Here is an 18390-nt window from a genome sequence, read left to right as displayed (position 1 = left end):
TCGCAGACCCAAAAATAACCTACCAAATCATGCCAAATAACACATAAAACCTAAAATAACAGTAACATATAGTAAAAGCAGGAATGATATGATAAATACACAGCCTATATAAAGTAGAAATACTTTTCCACAATCATTGCCGGCACTGTTCTCCGAAGCGAAAATCTCACGCAAGTGCTCTCGGCAGAAAATCTCACGCAAGCGCTGTTGGCAAAAACACTCTCTCCAGTAACCTTTAAGCTATGAAGCTGCCAAATCATATCAAATAACACATAAAAATACACAGCCTATATAAAGTAGAAATAATGTATGTACAGTGTAGTATCACTTACCGGAATTGGGAAGACAGCGCAGAGCACACTGATGATGGTGTGTTAGACTGAGTCGTCGCAGGCTGGGGTGGTGCAGTGGCCCCCACCCTCCAGGCCGCCGACCGATACATTGCCGCAAAGCATGCAGGGGTCCAGCGGTAGCCGGAAGGCACACAGCACATCTTTAAGAAAAAAGCCGAAATAAACATGCTAACTAATTACGTGCCACCCGACACGTAATTTTCGGCCCAGCTCAGTGCCAGTTGCCGATTGAGTCGCTTCTGCTCTGGGCCGACATTTACGTGTCGGGCGGCACCTAATTAATTAGCATGTTTATTTCGGCTTTTTTCTTAAAGATGTGCTGTGTGCCTCCCAGCTACTGCTGCATTCTCCGTGAATCGGTATCTGTCCATGGCCCGGGGGTTGGGGTGGTGGGACACTGGGGTGTCATCTCATCATCGTCTGTTTCCATTAGAGCAGGCGGCTCATCTTCTCCTATGACTGCCCGCCTCGATGTCGAAGGTCGAGGTTCGTCGTCTGCTGTGGCTGATGTGGAAGGCTTGCTTGACTGCTGAGCCTCGCGCATTTTTCTATCATACAGTTCTTTGTAAGAACTCAAACCATCCTACAAATATCCCCGAAACCTACATAACCTTTCAAAATTAAGGTCGTACTTTATCATTGCAGTGAAAATCTCACACAGTTGCTTCACGTTCAGTTCGCTACTGCATTCGGTTTCAATTGTTATCCTTTCCTCTTCCAATTGCAACAGCTCTTCATCTATCAGTCCTTGGTCATGGGATGCCAAAACCTCTTCAACATCATCTTGGTCAGCTTCCACAAGCCAATCTCACATTGTCCTTACTTCGTTCACCACGATCAAAATGCTTAATTATGTCTAGTTTTACGCTAAGTGTAACACCCTTACGAGCTCTTTCAGGCTTTTCCAATACTTCAGAACTCATCTTGCAAACGGCTGCTCACAGGCACGTGTTAAAGCAATGCCGGTGAGAATGCAGTACTGAATCCAGGGGAGAGCAGCTGCTTGGGGCGCGCGCTGTCTTTTATCGCGCGCTGATTTTTTTTGTAACAGTGAAAACACCTTCTGTTAGCAAAAACAGGGTACTAATGTAGGTCTTTCGTAACAGTGAGGTTTCGTAAAGCGAATGTTCGAAAAGCGGGGGACACCTGTAATATGCTGAATCAGGAAAAAAGAAGTCTTCCAGTTGGCCTCATTGCATAGTATAGGAATTCAAAGAAAGATAGGAGAATGATATAAAATTTGAGCGGCAATCTACTTGTAACCTGGATTCACCTCTGCAGATTGATCAGAGTTTTGTTTTATGTAACAGGTGTTCTCATCATCTGTTTTCATTGGTCTTCTTACATTTCCTATAGTCCAAAATCATCTGGTTACAAGCCTGCACCATTTTCCATCAGCACCACCACTGCTCGTTGACCATATTCTCTTCTGATTTCCACCCTGTCACAGACATTTCCTTTATTATCTCCACTCCTACCCCTTTCTCTGCAGTTTAAATCATATTTAGTTTCTAACTTTTTCCATTTCTGATGACAGTTGTGCCACAGAAAGTTAATTCTGTTTCTTTTTCCAGATGTTTGAGTAGAATTTTTCCAGTGTATTTCTAGTATTCTTATTTGTTGGGGTTTTTTTTTGGATTTCAAGAACATCAATTTTTATTTGTTTTGGGTATTCCAACAATATCTTTTGCTAAATCTTCCAAACAGTGTATTCTGTCAGGTCTATTTTGCTTGTATTCATTGAAAAGTGCTTTTAGAAAATGACTTTGACTTTGAATTGAATTTTTTTGCTACGAAACTTTGAGAATTTGCTTCTTGTTTGAAGAGCACATCCCAAATTTGCTCATTGATGTAGTTCAACTGTTTGTTGGCCTAATATCCAAATGTAAGTCCTCAGATTGGCAAAAATTTTACTACTTTCTTATCTTTTTAGTGTGCAAACTGTGACCCCAGTTATTAACCTCAAAACCAACACTGATGAGGAAAATGCAGAAGGAGTAAGGCTGATTGCTATCTCCAGTGAAGTAGCTACAGATGCACCAAGAAGCAGCAAACTTGTAAGAGGTCGGTTAAGCTTCAGTTTTGAGTCAAGCAATTACATGAACATAAATTAATACTACAAAATTTTAATCTTACATCCTTGCAAAATCCAATAGTTATAATGTGTTGTTTTATTGCACAGGAACCATGTAGAGTAAGTATTAAATCAGAAAATGCCACCTAAACTGTGCATTGGTGTTGTAATGTACTGCTTTATAATTTTCTGTTAATGGTAGTTCAAACTCGATGTGATCTGTAATATTGATCATTTTTACTACACTGTGTTAACGCTATTCTGTATCTGCTTCCTGTGTGGTTTTAGAAAAAATTACAGTCTGAGTAGCCTATGTATATGCAGCTGGCTGCTGAGTAAGAAACCACAAAAAGGATTTTGCTTAATTTCTATAGTTCTCCATTCTACTTGAGTGAGACTGCTGGTAACTTGCATCAATATCCATTTTTAATAACAAATTTTGTGATGTATTCATAATCATTATCCCATCTTTCCTCATCGTACCCACCAAAATATTTTTTTTTTAACAGAACAAAGATCATACAGGATCTACAGGGGATCAGTTCTCAAATCTGCACTGTCTTTCCTGCCCTTTGAAATAAATTCAGTACCATTCCTTTCCCATGAACATTAGATTCTGATAAAAGATCTCTGATCAAGAACCTCGATTCTATTTCTATCTATAGGAATGCATTTGACCTGCTGAGGTTTTCCCACAGTCTCTATCATAAACAAGAGAAAATCTGCAGATGCTGGAAATCCAAGCAATGCACACAAAATGCTAGAGGAACTCAGCAGGCCAGGCAGCATCTATGGAAAAAGTACATTTCAGGCCAAGAACCTTCGGCAGGACTGGAGAAAAGAAGCTGAGGAGTAGATTTAAAAGGTGGGGGAGGGGAGAGAGAAGCACCAGGTGACAGGTGAAACTAGAAGGGGGAGGGATGTTGATTGGTGATAGAGATAGAGGGCAGGAGAAGGGGGAGTCTGATAGGAGAGGACAGAAGGCCATGGAAGAAAGAAAAGGGGCAGGAGCATCAGAGGGAGGTGTTGGGTGGGAAGAAGATAACGTGAGAGTGGGAAAAGGGGATGGGTAATGGTGAAGGGGGGGCAATATCAGAAGTTTCAGAAATCTATGTTCATTTATCAGGTTGGAGGTGACCCAGATGGAATATAAGGTGTTGTTCCACCAACCTGAGTGTGGCCTCATCACGACAGTGAAGGAGGCCATGGGTGGACATATCGAAATGGGAAGTGGAATTGAAATGGGAGAGCCTGCTTTTTCTGGCGAACGGAACGTAGATGCTCGGAGAAACACCAACAGGATCCCACCACCAAGCACGTCTTTCCCTCCCTCCCACTCTCTGCTTTCTGCAGGGATCACTCCCTACGCAACTCCCTTGTCCATTTGTTCCTCCCCACTGATCTCCCTCCTGACTCTTATCCTTGCATGCGGAAAAGTGCTACAACTGCCTCACACCTCCTCCCTCACTACTGTTCAGGGTTCCGAACAGTCCTTTCAGGAGAGGCGACACTTCACCTGTGAGTCTGTTGGGGTCATCTACTGTGTCCAGTGCTTCCGGTGTGCCCTCCTGTACATCGGTGAGACGTGAGACTCGACGTAGATTGGGAGACCACTGCGCCAAGCACCTATGCTCCATCTACCAGAAAAAATGGGATCTCCCAGTCACCACCCATTTTAAGCAACACACATAAAAGTTGCTGGTGAACGCAGCAGGCCAGGCAGCATCTCTAGGAAGAGGTGCAGTTGACGTTTCAGGCCGAGACCCTTCATCAGGACTAACTGAAGGAAGAGTGAGTAAGGGATTTGAAAGTTGGAGGGGGAGGGGGAGATCCAAAATGATAGGAGAAGACAGGAGGGGGAGGGATGGAGCCAAGAGCGGACAGGTGATAGGCAAAAGGGATACGAGAGGATCATGGGACAGGAGGTCCGGGAAGAAAGACAAGGAGGCGGGGGGGGGACCCAGAGGATGGGCAAGGGGTATATTCAGAGGGACAGAGGGAGAAAAAGGAAAGTGAGAGAAAGAATGTGTGTATAAAAATAAGTAACAGATGGGGTACGAGGGGGAGGTGGGGCATTAGCGGAAGTTAGAGAAGTCGATGTTCATGCCATCAGGTTGGAGGCTACCCAGATGAAATATAAGGTGTTGTTCCTCCAACCTGAGTGTGGCTTCATCTTTACAGTAGAGGAGGCCGTGGATAGACATGTCAGAATGAGAATGGGATGTGGAATTAAAATGTGTGGCCACTGGGAGATCCTGCTTTCTCTGGCGGACAGAGCGTAGGTGTTCAGCAAAGCGGTCTCCCAGTCTGCGTCGGGTCTCGTCAATATATAAAAGGCCACATCGGGAGCACCGGACGCAGTATATCACCCCAGCCGACTCACAGGTGAAGTGTTGCCTCACCTGGAAGGACTGTTTGGGGCCCTGAATGATGGTAAGGGAGGAACTGTAAGGGTATGTGTAGCACTTGTTCCGCTTACACGGATAAGTGCCAGGAGGGAGATCAGTGGGGAGGGATGGGGGGGACGAATGGACAAGGGAGTCACCTAGGGAGCGATCCCTGTGGAAAGCAGGGGGGGGGAGGGAAAGATGTGCTTAGTGGTGGGATCCCGTTGGAGGTGACGGAAGTTACGGAGAATAATATGTTGGACCCGGAGGCTGGTGGGGTGGTAGGTGAGGACCAGGGGAACCCTATTCTTAGTGGGGTGGCGGGAGGATGGAGTGAGAGCAGATGTACGTGAAATGGGGGAGACCACCCATTTTAATTCCACTTTCCATTCCCATTCCATTGTCGTGATGAGGCTACACTTAAGTTGGAGGAACTTATATTCTGTCTGGGTAGCCTCCAACCTGATGGCATGAGCATAAATTTCTGGAGCTTCCGGTAATTCCCCCCTCTTCACCATTCCCAATCCCCCTTTCCCTCTCTCACCTTATCTCTGCCCACCCATCGCCTCCCTTTGTTGCTCCTCACCCCTCACTTTTCTTTCTTCCATGGCCTTCTGTCCTATTCTAATGGAGACCCCCTTCTCCTGCCCTCTATGTTTTTTGCTCATCAACTTCCCAGCTCTTTACTTCATCCCTCCCCTTTCAGGTTTCACCTATCACCTTGTGTTTCTCTCTCCCCTCCCTCCACATTTTTAATCTACTCCTCAGCATTTTTTCTCCAGTCCTGCGGAAGGGTCTCGGCCCAAAACATCGGCTGTACTTTTTTCCATAGATGCTGCCTGGCCTGCTGGGTTCCTCCAGCATTTTGTGTGTGTTGCCCACAGTCTGTTAATTTCAGGTTTCCTGCTTTGGCACCTTTGCTTCTATCGAGTCACAGAGGTTTACTCTATATTCCATCCTCAATGAATCCCTGTTACTGAACTATCTGGATCAGGCATTCAAAGTTGCTTACTGTGACTGACTAAATTATGGTTAATTTTTTTAGTTTAGTACTCTTCTTTATAAATAATGACTTAGTTGATGAACAGTGTCCATAAACTATCCCTTCAAGGAATTAAGCATCCCATCTTCCCAAACACATATTCAAATTTATTATTATTTCACTTTAATTCCAGCATATTTTCTTCAGTTAACAAGAATTGCCATTAAAAAAGCTTCTTGCAAAAACTCAATTCTTCCAAGACCCCATTTTACAAGTTACAGTGTCCTCCCCGTACCAAAGTAAATATAATAAATATTGTTGACCAAGGTTACTTGTGCATAAAAGATGCCACAGAAGAATTTGATTTGTGCTGTCCCAGTTCATAGTGACTGTAAATTCTTCATCCTGCTCTGAGTTGTGCCCTTTATTTGCTCGGGACTATAAACTATCTGTCCATGAATCCACTTCATAAGTATCTTTTGCTATATTCATTCAACCTCAGAGTATACCACTTCTCAACTTTTGTTTGTCAGATCTAGGCCATGATATTTCTATGGAAGCCATTGACAGTAGGCAGAGCGACCCTCGAATCCTTCAAACTTTGATGTCTCTGACCTTCAGAAATAATGAAACACCATTTAAAATATTTAAAAGTTATTAAAATGTCTTCCGAAGTCAACTAAACCCACTTCAAAATATGTTTAAATAATTAATTTATTGATTGCCATCTCTGAACCCTGAAAAAAATACCTTTATGTTCTTAGCTCAGTTGAATTGCTGTATACCCCAGATACATTCTTTGAATGATAGGTGACTCACAGGACCGTAACAAAAAGTTATTGGTAGGGAGAAGATGACAATGAAGGTAGGAATAGAGAAGCTCCTTTGGGACACTCCTTCCATCTATTCTTTCCTATGGTCTCTTCACTGCATCTCCTCAGATATATCAGTTTATAACCCCTTCAATTACAAATCTGCTATCCTTATGTGAAACTTCTGTGACCGCTTACAATTGTTCCTGTACTTCCCAGTCTGTTCAGTTGTTTCTGCTGTATCAATGCTACATTCACACCAATTACCATGTCTGTCTTTCTAATCTTGTGACTAATTGATTCACACAAAATAATAATCATAAAATTGATTGCACAGAAGGGCCACTTAAACAAAGAAGTTAATGTCTTAATGCATTGTCTCAGTTTTGCTGTATCTTGGTTAATTACAAGACCAAAGATTATAATCGTAAAAACATCAGCACATGCTTGGTTCACATAACAGCTACACAGTTATTTAATGTTTAACTTATATAGCCCTAAGTTTCCCATAATAGTTATGATGACAATTTTACAACCATTCACAAATAAAAGATCAGAAAAGGTTTGTTTGACGCAAGAGCAAACATTATCTGGTTATTGGTCTTTATTGCATGTGTATTGCCCAACTATCTGGTTTCATATAAACACAATACATATGTTCTCCAATTCATCAAGCAGAAAAAAAATGAGAGTTTTAACCACATTGGGCTTTGCTATAGTTAAACTAATAGCTACATTCAGTTTTCTCTGAATTTGAAATCACAGGTTATGAATCATTCTGGATTTGGTCATTGTCAAAGTTCTGCAATGTTTTCAGGGTTCATCAGAGCTTTAAAAATGCAGGATTCAAACCATTTGATTTTCTTTCAAACCATATGATTTTTTGAAAATGAGTCTGATGACAATTTAAAAAATTTATAGTATACACACAGAACTTGTGCTGACAGACGCGCTTCAGAAATGTGGGAACTTCCCTCCTTTTCAATTTTGCTTCCATTAAAATAAATAGACATAAAATGCAGGGCCGAGGTTTATTCTCGGAGCTCTCAGTATGGATTCCAGGTGCATCATATGTGAATTAATGCCCCTTATGTTAGCATATGTTTCCCTTTATTTCCTCCTAAATTAATATTCTTCACCTATCAAGCTTTTATTCAGGTCTTGTTACAACAAAATTCTGAAGGAACTTTCTGTGACACCCAACATGTTAAAAGAACTTGAGCTTAAAAGATGTGGTCACAGAATTTTTCAAAATGTTGCTGAAGTTCTAGTACCATTAATCAGTGCTAAGCTGCCAATGAGAAGCCAGAAAGTTGATTTTAAAAGTGGGAATGTCACATGGATTGTAGGGATATTGAGATGTGTGGGAAGTTGTATTTTGAATGGAAGTGTCATTGCGGGCTGATAGCATTTTACTGGCAGTGCTTTCTGCATTAGTACAGTTTTGCTATGTGTTTATTAATGAAGGGTTTGATATCAGATGCTAAATATATTTTAAAATTTGCATATGCAAAATTATGTAATTTTCATACATTTCAAAGTTAATAATTTGAGAATCCTTAGTTAAGGTGGGTGGAGCAACACCTTGTGATACTATATGGACTATTTTCCACTTTTGCCTGGTACATACAATGGTGCTAGAAAGTTTGTGAACCCTGTAGAATGTTCACTATTTCTGCATAGGTATGACCTAAAATCTGATCAGATCTTCACGCATATCTTAAATCTAGATAAAGAGAACCCAATTAAATAAATAACATTAAAAGTATTATACTTGTTCATTTTTTATTGAGGAAAAATGATCCAATATTACATGTAACCTCTGGGGTAATGCCTTCTACAAAACCATTTGGAGTCGGGTGTTCCAATCAATGAGATGAGATTGGAGCTGTGGGTTGTAAAGATAGCCTGCCCGGCTCCTCTCAAGAAAAATCATTTGTTTATGTGCACCATGCCTTGATCAAAACAACTTTCAGAGGACCGTAGAAGAAGAATTGTAGAGGTGCCTGAAACTGCAAGAGTATTTCTAAAGACCTGAGTGTTCATCAGTGCACAGTAAGAGTAATTGTCTACAAATGGAGGAAACTCAGTACTGTTGCTACTCCACCTAGGAGTGGGCATCCTGCAAAGATCACACCAAGAGGTGAAAAAGCACCCAAGGGTAACAGCAAAAATCTCTATAACTTGCTAAACACTCTGTTCTCATAGCCTCTCTAAGAAAAACACTGAACAAGAATGGTGTTCATGGAAGGACTCCACGGAGGAAACCACTTCTTTCCAAAAAAAAAACACATTACTGCACGTCTCAAGTTTGCTAAAGACCACCTGGATGTTCTACAACGTTTCTGGGACAATGTTCTGTGGACAGATGAGACGAAAGTTGAACTTTTTGGCGGAAATGCACACCACTCTGTTTGAAGGAAAAGGGGCACTGCAAAACCTCATCCCAACTGTGAAGTACGGTGGAAGGAGCATCATGGTTTTTCGGCCACTTTTCTGCCTCAGGGCCTGGACAGCTTGCAATTGTTGAGAGAACAATAAATTCAAAATTGTATCAAGACATTTTACAGGAGAATGTCAGGGTAACAGTCCATCACCTAAAGCTTAATAGAAATTGGATAATACAACAAAACAGTGATCTGAAAGACAAAAGTAAATCAACAACAGAATGGTTTAAAAAGAAGAAAGTTTGTATCTTGAAATGGCCTAGTCAAAGTCCTGACCTTAATCCTATAGAAATGTTGTGGAAGGACCTGAAGCAAGCAGTTCATGCAAGCCCATCAACCTCCCAAAGTTGAAGCAGTTTTTGTGAATAGAAATAGCCTAAAATTCCTCCAAGCCGATGTGCAGGACTGATCAACAGTTACCAGAAACGTTTGGTTGAAGTTATTGCTGTACAAGGCAGTCACACCAGTTACTGAAAGTAAAGGTTCACATACTTTTTCCAACAAATACATGTAATATTGGACCATTTTCTCAATAAATAAATAAACAGGTATAATGATTTTTGTGTTATTCATTTAATTGGGTTCTCTTTTATCTAGTTTTAGATATTACATCAAGATCTAATCAGATTTTAGATCATATTTATACAGAAATAGAGAAAATTCTATAGGTTTTGTAAACTTTCTAGCATCACTGTAAGCATGTATTGTTCTCATCCACATTTGCCACTTCCTTACTGGAAAGATAAGAACGTAGCTAATATGGCCAGTCCTAATTGTGATTCAAAATAAATACCAAATTATGCTTTGACACTGCAGTTTATCCATCTTTCTGTTATTGGCTGCAGCTTTATTACATTGTGAACATTGCTTCTGTTTTTGTACAATTTAGAGATTTTAATTATTTAGTCATAATTTTGCTTCATGTTTTAAAATGAGTATTGTGTGTGATTGTTAAATGTGATATCTCCTAGCCTTGTCACTAAATGTGGCTGGTTCACTATAATAATCATTGGGGATTTTTTGACATTTATGTTACATTGTATATAATGAAAGAGCATTGACTTAGAGAACTGTTGTGTTTTTTTTTATTGTAATCATAAGTCATTTGTTAAAAATGTCATTTTTTCAACATTTTTGCTTATTTTTCACATTCCCTGTTCTTTTCAGAAAATAATCTTTCTCCACCACAATCCCCAAAATCTCCATCTCCATCACACCCACAGCTCACTGAAGGATCTCATTTTATGTGTGTATGAGGTTTAGAAAAAAGTAAGCTTAATTTATTTTTCTTTTACCAATTTAGCACTCATTTTCATCACTTGAACAATTTATGTTCAAGATTTTCTCAGCTTGTTTTAATTGAAATCGCTGTTATTGTTACCCTGTTGTATTCTTTGTGAAATTCTCATTCAGTCATTTGAGTTTTATACTTCATCCTGAAGTTTGCTCCAGGTCTAAGAATGGTCTGTTGCATCAGGATTATCTGACTTTAGTTTTACTCCAACAGGTACTGCAATTGTTGTAAAAGCCAGAATCATCACTTCAGCTCACTAGTAATTAGCCTAGTTTATTTACATTGACCATAAAAAATAGTGACAGAAAATTTCAAAGCTAGAATGGTTAGTTGAGAAGTTTCTCCTGCCATTGGTTCTTGAAAGAATAACCTCCATTCAAGGAAGAAGCAGAGGAGCTACAAACTTTTTTTAAACTCCTTTTGAGGATGGAATTTGGAGGGGCTTGTATATTCTTAATGAAAAAGAGGCACTTGTCTTTTCACTGTGAACTGTTGGTGACAAGACGTATGGAGGTACCCTGTGTGTGAGCTACAAAAGATTGTACAAGGAAAGGAAAAAGGTCAAGATGAGAATGAGGAATGAGCAAATTGAAATATTTTATTTCCTGGTATAGCATGATTGTAGATGTTCAGATTTAAGTAAAAATAGGGTTTGGATTTTGAAGGCTATTGGATTAAGATCTATTGGTGTGAGCATTGATGGTCAGCGAAACAATATTATTGATGTTGTGTGATAATATAGTGGTTTACGAGGAGATATTTTTAACATAAAATTTAGCCTCTGACAAGCAGGGGTCTGTTTGGCAAACAGCAATAATCTTGTTTTTACCCATATTTCGAATGACAACCCAAGAGTACATGCCATTGCAAGTTCAGTGTCAGAATGCCAATATGACACTAAAAGTTCCATCATGAAACTAAGGATTTTAAATGGGAGAATCATGGAGGGCAAGGTCAAAATACTAAAGAAAATATGAATGGATGAGGTTAGATAGTGATTGAAATGTATTCATATCTAGGAATAATTGAACCTTACTCTTGGCACTTGATAGGAAGAGAGAATGCTCTGATAAAGTACAAGACCCACGTAGCCGGTTGGTGGTGGTGTGACATCAGCACCGACTTCGAGGCGAGTAATCCCAAATTTGAGTCCAGCCAGCTCTTTGCACACCTTCCATCCATGCTGGGTTGAGCATCGAGCTAGCAACTCACCCTCATAAAAAAAAAATTGTCAAATGTTAGAAACATAGAAACATAGAAAATAGGTGCAGGAGTAGGCCATTCAGCCCTTCGAGCCTGCACCGCCATTTATTATGATCATGGCTGATCATCCAACTCAGAACCCCGCCCCAGCCTTCCCTCCATACCCCCTGACCCCCGTAGCCACAAGGGCCATATCTAACTCCCTCTTAAATATAGCCAATGAGCTGGCCTCAACAGTTTCCTGTGGCAGAGAATTCCACAGATTCACCACTCTCTGTGTGAAGAAGTTTTTCCTAATCTCGGTCCTAAAAGGCTTCCCCTCTATCCTCAAACTGTGGCCCCTCGTTCTGGACTTCCCCAACATCGGGAACAATCTTCCTGCATCCAGCCTGTCCAATCCCTTTAGGATCTTATGTTATGGAAATGGCAAAAGTGCCGTCCGATGCACCACAGATGTGAAAAGAAACAGCACAGGAGACAATGTAAATAATGAAATCAAACTTTAGTTGTCATATATTTAATAACTGTAGGGATGATTTTCTTTTTAATTTTAGATTATGCTGTTACAAAATAAATCAATAAAGTGGATTTTTTTAAAAAAGGAATATTGAAGAAAAAAATATTTGGACAACATTGCTGGGATTAGTTGTGGCAATTCCGGTTTATTAATCTGATCATTTTGAGTTGCGTTAAAAAGATAATTGTGTACTTTTATGATGAGTTTTGGTGTATATTGAACAATATATTTCACTGAATAACTTAAATGACTTTCTTTTTGGATAATGCAGCTCAGGCCATTGACACAGGAAAACTGTAATCCATGCAACACAATTTTGAAGGACTTTGACTGCAGTCAGAAGTGCTGTGGGACTACGTTCAAAAGACAGCACCAGTGTATGGAAATCAAGTGCACCAGAGCACAGAAGTTCAAGCAAGTGCGACACTTGACTCATTATTAAACACTCCTTATAGGAAATACCATTTTGTTGGATATAATACCGATATTTTGCTTACTTCAGGAGCATGTATTGGTTCACGGTAGTTTTGTAACTTACTCTTTTTAAATTGTCCATATATAGAGATTATGGTACATTAGCATAAATGGTGATTAGGATCTTAATTTGGTTTACACGTTAGAATTTTGTTTGCATTTTAAATTGTGTAGTATGTTTAATTTAATGCCTGACTTTAAGTTCACTTGTAACTGTTGCCATATCTTTTAAGAAATCGCTAAAGTTTAAGATATACAGTAGGAAATGGATTCATATTTGTTTTGTTACTATTTTCATTGATTGCAGTGCCATTGTACTGGTGCAAAATAATGCTATTATTTGGTAATGCCATCTGCTGTAACTATTTATACTTAATGTTGTAATGAATGCAGTTTCTGCCAAACTGCTCTCAGCAAAATGAAAACTGTTCCACTGGTTATTTTTTAATTTCTCTATGTTCTTTATCTTTCGTGACTTTTTCATACAAGCTTTGTGGAGGGTTTGTTTCAGCTCCACTATGCCATATAGCTCAAGTGCAAAGCAATATGTAGAGGGCTTAATATTCAGTACCCCATTGTTTGTAAAAATTGTAATTATGTTCATTGTGTACATAGCGTACAATGAGCAGAGTCTATAATTATAAGATGCTAATTACAAGTGTTAATATGCCTTGTCCATATCACATCCTGTTTTATATCATGTTATAATAAATGGTAATGCTATTTTGGTGGTGTAATTTTAAAATGTGTTTAATGTTGATGCACATCAAGAGGGGAGAAATGCCCAAGAGGAATCCTTGTTAAGGTATCAAACTAATTTTTCACTATTCATAAATATTGACATTTTCATAAAAATTTAAAAATATATTAATAATGTGTTCTTTAAGATTGTTTCAAAAGAACACTGAATTGATTCGGGAAATACCTCTTCTCTATTGTAGTACAGTAACAAAAGACTGAGCTAGGCAACCTGGTAAGCAAATGCACCTGAAATTGAGTATTGTCCTGCAATAGTCCACTGAATTGGTGCTCCTGCTTCTGACATAATGCTTACAAAGAACCAGTCAGGGTTCGCTTTGCTTAGACCATGATAGAAGATATGGCAGGTAACAGATCTTGACAATCCTGTGCATAATACAAACAAAAAAATCACAAGGCCACACAACATGAAGCTATACCATGATAGTTATGATATTGAAACTGGCTTTAATGTGTTGAGTTATCTTTCATTTCTTGTACTCTCTCTCTCTCTCTCTTTCTCTCACTCTCTCTCTCACTCTCACTCTCACTCTCGCACTCTGGGTCTCTCTCACTCTTATTGGCCGAATCAAACATGGTGACGAATTAGCATACAGGAGGGTGATTGAAAATCTGTTTGGTGCCACAACAACATCTCACTCAACATCAGTAAAGCCAAAGAGCTGATTATCAATCCCAGTAGAAAGAAACCAGACATCCATGAGCCAGTCCTCATTAGAGGAATGGAGGTGGAGAGGATCAGTGGCTTTAAATTCCTTGGTGATAACGTATCAGAAGATCTGTTTTGGGAACCCATTTTTATTGGCATTACAAAGAAGGAGTGAGAGCACCTCCAATTTCTTAGAAGTTTGTGTAGATTCAGCATGTCCACCAAACGCTTTGACAGACTTCTACAGATGCACAGTGGAGAGCATCCTAACATCATGCCTGTTATGAAAACTTCCAATGTCCATGAACAGGAAAGGCTACAGAAAGTAGTGGACAAAGCCCAGTCCATCACAGGGAAACCCTCCCCATCATTGAATACATTTATATGGAGCACTTCAACAAGAAAGCAGAATGCATCATAAAAGACCCCACCATCCAGACTAACCCCTCTTCTCGCTACTACCATCGGTCAGGAGGTACAGAAATCCTGGGTCTCACACCACCAGGTTCAGGAACCACTATTATTCTATAACTATCAGGCTCCTCAGACAGTGTGGACAAATATCACTACTTTGAACTGTTTTTTTGAACTACAGATTCATTTTCAAAGACTCTTTACAACTCGTGTTCTCAGTATTATTTCTATTTGTGCAGTTTGTCTTTTGCACATTGGTTGGTTGTAGTCATTCGTTGTAAATGTGTGTGTGTTTTTCCCCCCTGTAAATGGCTGTGAGAAATTGAATCTCAAGGTACTGTGTACATATACTGCGTACTGTGATGATAAATTTATTTAGAACATTGATCTCACCCTCGCCCTCACCCACACCCTTCCCTACACTTCTCCCCCCACACTCTCTCCCCATTCTCCATTCCTCACCCCTCCCCCTCTCTTCCCCCCTCCCCATTCTCTACGCCTCCACCTCCCTACTGCCCCCATTCCACTTTCTCTCCTTTCTAGTGCCCCCATGTCTTTGCTTTGTTACCGTGTTTCCTCTGATCATCAACATCTGTCTGCCCACAATTCTTTCTTTGATCATTATGAACTTTTGTGGCCACTTAGGTTCAGCCTGAAAGAAATGTCTTAATTTTAAGTACAAACACTGAAAAAGCATGAAGAGCATTAGTCAGCATAATGATGGTACTAAATACTGGCAACAAATAAATCGGCTTTAATAAGAATTAATATTATGTTCAATCTACCCAATGATAAATCTGTTTAATCTTTTAAGAATGTCTCTCTAATTCCCAAAAATAATGAAGTAAAACTGCTTATATTTGTCTGTCCTGATATTCTGCTATTTAACCTTGGTTAGTTGCTTTTCACTGATGGTCCTGCCTGCAGCAACATATAGAATGAAGGGAATTTTTGATTATTAGTTTTTCAACTAAGCTCATGTATATAATTCTAATCTCTTCCACCAGACTGCCCATTTCCTTTTTGCCAAATTCAATTTCACTATTCCCTTCTTTTCTGTCATTTTTCCCTTCTTTTCTTCCTCTGCCTTCACATGCATTTTCTCTCTCCTCACGAGCCTCTCTTCTCTCTTCTCTGCAAATATTCCATCCTTTGATGAGTCACGAGTGGCATACTGGTAGAAGGAATATCACAAGCAATGACATTCAACTGCAGTGGACCCCATCTCAACATAAATGCAGATCACATAAGTCATGTACCTAAGCATCATGTGATCTGAGTTCCACAGGAACAAACCACCAGGAATACCTCCATACAGAGTTGACAACAGATGGGTCTGGAAAAGATGCTCTGTGAGGAATTGGTAAGGTCACTTGCAGTGGCTGTTGTTCAAACAAAAAAATAATTCTCATTCCTGGACCTGATGTTGAGCCTGAAAGATTGAAAGTGCTTCATCAAAAAGTGAGAATTTTGTATGGATTTTTATTAATGCTGATGGCAACAGTGTAGTGGATGATGATTACCATAATTAGAGTAAGAAAGAAAAATAACGTAAGAAATAGGAGCAGGATTAGGATATCTTGCCTGTTGAATCTGCTCCACCATTCAATAGCAAGTGGCTGAATGGAAAATTAAAGGGACAAGCCTTAGTTACATTGACTTAGAACTGTATCTTAATGCCTCTAATTTCATTGAGAAAAGTGAGACTGCTGGGCAAAATTGGGGGGAATCCTCCATATATTTTTTGACCTATTGATGATCCATCTGGGAATGGGCAAAATAAATGTCATTAGTCCCAACATCACATTTTTCAAATGTATCAAAAGAGAATGCATTTGTCTGTGATTTTGTAATGATTTTAAGTTGGGGGTGTAATGGTTAAATTTCAATCTGCTACTCAGCAAATGCTTTACTTTTCTCAACCAATGCTCAGGTATACATTTACAAATTGATATGTGTTGGCAGAAAAATAGTTCCCATGAACTCAGCTGGAAGATCAAACCAGTTCACTTGTCATGGACTTCTTTCACTCTATTATATTATTTGCTCAAGGTGATTAAATATCTTTTTATTTATTGAAGGCCTTTTGACCTGGAACATTGACCCTGTTTCTATTTACAGTCACTGCCTGACCTGCTGAGTATTGCCAGCATTTTCAGATTCCATTTCAGATTTCCAAATTTTCTTTTTAAAATGGAAGAACTTCTCAAATAGATGTTAAATTCTGTCTTTGTACATAAATTCTTTTCAAAATCTTCTTGCTTTCTAGCTGTAATTCACTCCAGATGAACTACACACTCCTCTGACCCTGATCTGCTTTATCTTCACTGAATCATAAGAATCATGCCACCTTGTGTCCTGTACACATTAATTCCTTCCCTAATATTATGCAGCTCTTCCCTTTTTAGAAACCACCTCTTTGATCAGACCATCCAACATAATGGATGCATAGGTTCTGGAAAATTGTAAAGCACTGGTAAAGTTAATTTGTAGCAGGGAAATCCGTTGCTGTTTTGTGCTGAGTTTTTGTTGTCACTCTTCCATTTTCAGTCAAAAAACAGATCAAAGACCTGAGTAAATATTTTTAACGCATGAGATTACTGAATATGTCAAACCACTGATTTTGGTTTTAGTAGCAAGCTATGTCCAAACCCCTATCAAAACCAGGAATCCAGTTAATTGGTCATCTGTTTAATAAAGTGTAATTAATCAGCTGGAAGTCAGAGAAGGTGATTTTAATTTACAGTACAAGTAGGGATGGAGATCGGATAATAAAATGCAATAAAGAAAGCTCTTTGGAACAAACTTTAAATTATTCTGAGCAAACCGTTCTAATTAAGATAAGGTCTATATAATGAGAAAATAGGCCTTATTATAACCCATATTGTTTGTAGCTCCTCTAATGGTTGCACAATTTTTTGTGAACAATTTCATATCTGCCAGTCCCAGAGGATGTCATGTTAAATGTTGCGCTCTATTTTCCAACTACCATCAGCTTTCTCCATGTCATGTCCTACTGGTGTTCCCTGTCGTTGAAAGTTAACTTTAAAATTGTCATGTTTCTTTTGAATTCACCAATATTTTGAATATTCAAGGACATTTTCAACCTCCCACTCCTACGTTCAAAAGTTCCCACCTCCTTCAAAAAGGCAACAATTATACCAGTGCCTGAGAAGAGTAATGTGAGCTGCCTTAATGACTATCACCCAGTAGCACTCACATCTGTGGTGATGAAATACTCTGAAAGGTTGAACTCGTGCCTGAGCAATGACCTGGACCACTGCAATTTCCCCATCGTCACAACAGGTCTACAACAGGAGCAATCTCAATGACTCTTCACACAGCCTTGGATCACCTCAGCAAAGCAATCATCTGCCGTTCATTGACTATAGCTCAGTGTTTAACACCATCATTCCCACAGTCCTTATGAATAAGCTGCAGAACATGGGCCTCTGTACCTTCCTCTGCAATTGGACCCATGACTTCTTAACCAGAAGACCACAATCAGTGCAAATTGGTGATAATATCTCCTCCTCACTGATGATCAACACTGGTGCACTACGGGTGTGTGCTTAGCCCACTGCTCTACTCCCTCTATACTCATGATTGTGTGGCTAGCTATAGCTCAAATACCACCTATAATTTACTGATGATACAACCATTGTTGGTAGAATCTCAGATGGAGATGAGAGGGTGTACAGGAGCGAGATATACCAGCTTGTTGAGTGGTAGGGTAATAAAAAGGGAACACGAACCAATCCTCATAGAGGAAGAAAAAGTGGAAATTTCAAGTTCCTGGGTGTCAAGATCTCTGAGGATCTAACCTGGTCCCAACATATTGATGCATGTATAAATGAAGGCAAGACAGCAGCTTTATTTCATTAGGATTTTGGAGAGATTAGGCTTGTAGCCTAAAATGCTTGAAAACTATTATAGATCTATAATGGAGAGCATTCTGACAGGCTGTATCACTGTCCGGTATGGAGGGGGGCAGAACCAAAAGAAGCTACGGAAAGATGTAAAAT

The 18390-nt window shown here is 39.5% G+C and overlaps 1 protein-coding gene across 8 annotated transcripts in view; it reads left to right on the top strand.

Annotated features, from left to right (window-relative positions):
- The window catches only part of plekha5 (pleckstrin homology domain containing, family A member 5), a 299971-nt gene extending 286700 nt beyond the window's left edge, over positions 1–13271 (top strand). For 7 of the 8 annotated variants that reach the window (XM_063072403.1, XM_063072406.1, XM_063072407.1 and 4 more), the window contains 3 exons: positions 2287–2417; positions 10223–10324; positions 12341–13271. In XM_063072403.1, coding sequence (XP_062928473.1) covers positions 2287–2417; positions 10223–10311 — 220 coding nt within the window. In that variant the 3' untranslated portion in view covers positions 10312–10324; positions 12341–13271. The remainder of the gene's footprint in view (positions 1–2286; positions 2418–10222; positions 10325–12340) is intronic. The other variant, XM_063072405.1, reaches the window with a different exon arrangement.
- Positions 13272–18390: the final 5119 nt, after the last annotated feature.

This window comes from Mobula hypostoma, chromosome 20 (assembly GCF_963921235.1).
Source record: "Mobula hypostoma chromosome 20, sMobHyp1.1, whole genome shotgun sequence".
In the NCBI taxonomy this organism is placed as follows: Eukaryota; Metazoa; Chordata; class Chondrichthyes; order Myliobatiformes; family Myliobatidae; genus Mobula; species Mobula hypostoma.
Note: the sequence above shows the minus strand (reverse complement) of the source record. Positions and strands in the feature narration are given on the sequence as shown.